Below are 5,000 nucleotides of genomic sequence, written 5' to 3' on the forward strand. Positions count from 1 at the left end.
CACTACCTGAAACACATGCACAGCCATACTGATATGCACATATTCACACTGCAATGTTTGGGGCCAAATATACCATGAGCATTTTTCTCTTAGGTGCTTCTAACTTGGCTAGCTGCACAATGACCAGGTGTTCTAAATTAATCACCCCTTTAAAAGTCTTGTCGTCAACTGGGTTGTTAGCAAAATGGATGCAAACGAATTTACATTTGTTCAAAAGGAGTGCTAATTTATGCTTAGTTTGTTAATTAAATGTCGTCTCCCCCTGCTGGTTCTTCCAACTCAAGCCATGAGACAGGTACAGGAAATCAATAGAGGTAGACAGGAAGTGCGGCTTAGGCAGGTGATTCATTAGTGAAAAAGCTAGTCAGCTGGAAAAACAAACAGTTTTGTTACCACTATAAGTTTAGGACGTTCTTCATTTACATTGATGTGCACTCCTACACTATATCTTGGATAGCTTTTGGTTAAATTGAGATGGACAGTGGATCCTATTTACGGTGGAATTTGGAATAATTTTTTTGCTCATTGATTGTGCGTCAAGCAATCCCCCTTGTCTGGCTTGCGTAGAGGCCTAATAAGTTGGATGTTTTGGTAAGACAAGCCGCCAATATCAGGAGACAGAAGAACATGAATCATTGGGATTCAGAAGATTCACTTAAAACAGTAATCCGATCACATCTGAAAAAAAAAAAAAACAGGGTGACCATTTCACTTTCAAAGAAGTGATTCATTAGAAATCCTGTATTACATTATGAATTCTTCCATAAAGTCTTGTAAACATGTGTGTGTGTATGTGTGTGCTTGTGTGCATACATACATACATGCATATAAATGTGTGTGTCTGTGTGTGTCAGGTGGCTGGCGTTAGTGGTGTGTTGTTGGCTAACAGGAAGCAGGGGGGTCGTGTGAGGACATTCATCAGCTTCAGTCAGGGTCAAACGTGGCGGCTGTTGACACCTCCAGCCACCGAGCGGCGCTGTAGCCTGGTAAGTACTCTCCCCCAAGGCTAATAACTACCCTCTGTGGTCTAGTAATCATAGATATTAGAAAGCTAGATACCGCATTGACTGTCTAGTTCTATTAGGTGGCATCGTAAACACGGCCGCCATATTGGTGGGGGCAACACCTTTATTGTCTATGGGCAACACTTGCAGCCAATCACAGACACCTGCCTGATTTCCAGTCAGAGTCACATGCTCCTCCACTGGCCTCCAGTGATTGCTGCCCCCACCAAGATGGCGACGCTATTTACGTACATTCTGGAGCCCAATGCGGTATCTAGCTTTCTAATAGAGTCCCGAAGTGTGACGTAGCGTTTCCATGACGGCAGAATCACTGGATCTAAACAAACTTTCGAAGTGGCATAAATAGCATTGAATGAGACATGTGGCATCATTTCTAGCTAATAAAAATAAATATATCCATTTAAACGTGTTTTACCTGCTAGGCAGCAGCTTAGCCACATAACACGGATTTCCTGGCAGGTGTAATAGAAAGAAACAAAATTCCAGTGGATATTTCACGTCTTCTCAAAGACTAGCGGCTGTTAAGAGTGACGTTTTTTGCCAAAAAAATAAAGCCAAAACACGTCCGTGAATTTAAGGATTTTAACCGCATGCTGTGAAGTTACATGCAGGTCTCTTTTACGGAGGAAACCCATGCTAAAATAAAACTCTGTAGTCACGAATTTGATCGTGTTGGTATTAATATATGTTGTAGTATGTGATTCCTACAGTGTAAAAAAATATACTAACGTCTTAGAAACGTTGTAAAATTATTGAAATAGATTAAGAAAGCCACCGATATGGTGATTTCAATGGTTAGATTGATTTGTTTAGATCCAGTGAAATTGCTGCCTTGGCAACGCTACGTCATGGCTACGGGACTCTATATCTATGCTAGTAGGAGGGGAACTCTGGGCTTGCTGTTCCAGTAAGAGACTTAACTCAAACTCTGGGTTGTTGTAAAGCTAAGCTGCTCGCTTGCAGCTTTTCTTTAGCAAACCCAGTGTTTCCCCTCCCTCCTGCCAGAACTTTAAGAGACTGTGACTCCCTTTTGACATGCTCACGTGTCGTTTCAGCCCTCCTGCTCTCTGCACCTGCACCTGCGGATGTCTGAAAGTCCGTACTCTCCCGATAGCATTATAAGCACTGTCTATACCCCCGGTCTAGTCATCGCAACAGGTATACACACACACAGACATACAGGTATGAACACACACACGCATGCACACATGTATACATGCACACTCAAACACACAGTACACATGCCAATTCAACCAACCACAGCCTGAACTGTAATCTGTTATCCCTCTAGGCACTGTAGGCTCAGAGTTGACCAATCACAACACCAGGACGTTCCTCTCCTCAGATGCAGGAAACACATGGAGACAGGTATGACCCCTGTGTGGAGAGGGTTGGGGTTTCCTGTGACACACCTGTATACAGGTATGACCCCTGTGTGGAGAAGCTTGGGGTATCCTGTGATGTACCACACACCCTGAGTGTAGTTTCCAGGTGATAATGATATTATCATCATGTGATGATGTTAGGTATTTGATGATTTAGGCTGGTTTGGACCATCAGAACAAATTGTCAGGGGAGTGAACTGTGAAGCCAGTCACTCCCCTCCCTGGGCAAATCTCGGTGAGCTGTCTCAGTCGGGTTAAATCAGTTAACATGAGAACAGCTGTGTTCAATCACACTAACACTGTAACAGTAGAGGCTGTTGCTGAAGCATTAGACCTTCTCATGTGAAGACCTCCAAGCTACACTGAATAAGGCCAACATGTCCTATCTGCCTAGTTGCCATAGCCCTGGTTCCCTCTCAAGCGATCTGTCTAATTCATTTTGGCTGCAGTTCACACAGAAGGCATCAGTATGCAAGGGAACCTCCTGCTCCATTGGCTTGTTGAACTGCCAATCCGTAGTGGAGGCTGACTTTGTTTCTGCCCACGCTATCCACCTGTCTCTGGAGCTCTTGGCTCTCACTGAGACCCGGATTAGACCAAAAGACGATGCTTCCCCGGCTGTGCTTTCCATTTCCCAGACCCATCCATACAGGGAGAGGGATGGGTCTGTTCATTTCCAACAAATGGAAATAGTCTGCTGCTATCCTTGAACAAATATGATCCTATTGAATGCCATGCCATCATGGTGCCAGCTCCGGTCCAAATCTATGTGATTTTTATTTACCGTCTGCCAGACAACTGGGCAATTTACTTTATGAGTTTGACACCATGCTCTCTTCCCTCCTTGAGCATGACTGCCCCATGTCCGTCCTTGACATCTGGACATGAACAGAAACAATCCTAACTCTCTGGACTTCATATGTTTCTTGGTGTTTTAAGCCCCCGACATTGTCTTCAAGGCAGCGCTGCCTGGAAGGCGCTAGAGTTAGGCATAGGCTAAGGTTAGAGTTAGGGTTAGAGTTAGGATTAGGCATAGGCTAAGGTTAGAGTTAGAGTTAGAGTTAGGTTTAGGATTGGGTGCCTTTAAGTCAACGCTGCCTGGAAGACGACGTTGGGGGCTTAAAATACCATCGAGCACTTCATACATACCCTCATATATTCCTTGGAGCTATAGTTCACAGTCCTCCGACTCACAAAGTGGGCAAAGAGATAGCCTAAAGGTTACTCTCCTGTTCTTCTCTGAGCCTGAACACAATTGAATTCGGTTCAATGAGGGCCTCTCGGAATAGCCGTCTGTTCCTCCACCCGTAGTCTCGCTCTGCCGCAACCTGTCTTCCGTCCATTTCTTCTCTCTAGTTGCTTCTAGAGGTTAATGATGCCTTAGAATCTCTCTGCTCTACATTAAGCACTTGTCTGGATAGCTTTAATTCTCCATCCTCTATCAGACTCGCTTGACTGCTTCCTGAAAGAAAAGCAAAACTAAAACACCACCGATCTCACAAGCTGCTAGTCTCTCCTCGTCCAGTGTCACTGCTGCAAAGATGGCTTTTTACAATGATAAGATCCACAGTGCCACTGACATCCGGAAACTATTTTCCGTTTTTCAAAACTCTACTCAACCCTCCACCTCCTCCTCCAGTTACCAACCTCACAGCCCACTTTTTTTGCTTCATTCTTCACCCTTAAGTGGCATTTATCAGTTGTCAGTTCTCTGTACCGTGCAGTCACAACCTGAAGGGCACTATAAGAAACCCAATATGCAGCAGTCCTAGATAGATAGATAGATAGATAGATAGATAGATAGATAGATAGATAGATACGTTATTGATCCCCAGGGGAAATTCAACCTACTGCATATCCTTAGTCTCCCCTGGCTAAGGGCACTATAAGAAACACAATATGCAGCAGTCCTACTGCATGTCTTCAGTCTCCCTCGGTTCATGGTGCAGCATTTCCTTCATTCACCCCTCTAGCTGAGAGTGAAGTCTAAACTCCAAATATGTAGCCATCCTACTACATGCCTACTGGGCTTCATTCAAACCAACCTCCTCTGAGCCATGTCTCCTGCCATCACAACAGCATTCACACAGGTAACCAACCTCCTCTGAGCCATATCTCCTGCCATCACAACAGCATTCACACAGGTAATTGATGCTTCGCTGGCTTGTGGTACATCTCCAACTGCATCCAAACTGGCTCGGGTAACACCGCTGCTTCAAAATCCCTCCCTTGCTCCCAAACAAGTGATGTTGATATTTCTGATGATAACATTGGCTATTTGATGGTGATATGTCTGATGATGATATTAGGTTATTTGATTAGGCCATTTGATGAAGAGCAGTGTGAGTGATTCCTGGATGATGATGATAATGATGATGATATTAGGTATTTGACGAAGAACGACGCGTTTGGTTTCTGGATGATGGCGGCGCTTTGCTGGCGATCACCGGCGCTTTAGTTCCCATCAAACACTTGTGGTGAGTTACTCTTGGAGTGTTTGTGTGTGTGTGTGTATGTATGTGATTGTGTATATGTGTGTGTCTGTACCTGTATGTGTGGCGTATACAGTATGTGTGTGTTTGTGTGTAGG

General features: G+C 44.4%; 1 protein-coding gene across 1 annotated transcript in view; it reads left to right on the forward strand.

Moving 5' to 3' along the window:
* Positions 1-5,000, forward strand: part of sorcs3b (sortilin related VPS10 domain containing receptor 3b) — a 58,198-nt gene that overhangs the window by 25,545 nt on the left and 27,653 nt on the right. The window contains exons 10-14 of the mRNA XM_042066152.1: positions 855-986; positions 2,081-2,183; positions 2,317-2,393; positions 4,796-4,887; position 5,000. The exon at position 5,000 is cut by the window's right edge and continues 107 nt beyond it. Of these exons, the coding sequence (XP_041922086.1) occupies positions 855-986; positions 2,081-2,183; positions 2,317-2,393; positions 4,796-4,887; position 5,000 (405 nt within the window). The remainder of the gene's footprint in view (positions 1-854; positions 987-2,080; positions 2,184-2,316; positions 2,394-4,795; positions 4,888-4,999) is intronic.

The sequence above is a fragment of the Alosa sapidissima genome, chromosome 16 (genome assembly GCF_018492685.1).
Source record: "Alosa sapidissima isolate fAloSap1 chromosome 16, fAloSap1.pri, whole genome shotgun sequence".
Classification (NCBI taxonomy): domain Eukaryota; kingdom Metazoa; phylum Chordata; class Actinopteri; order Clupeiformes; family Clupeidae; genus Alosa; species Alosa sapidissima.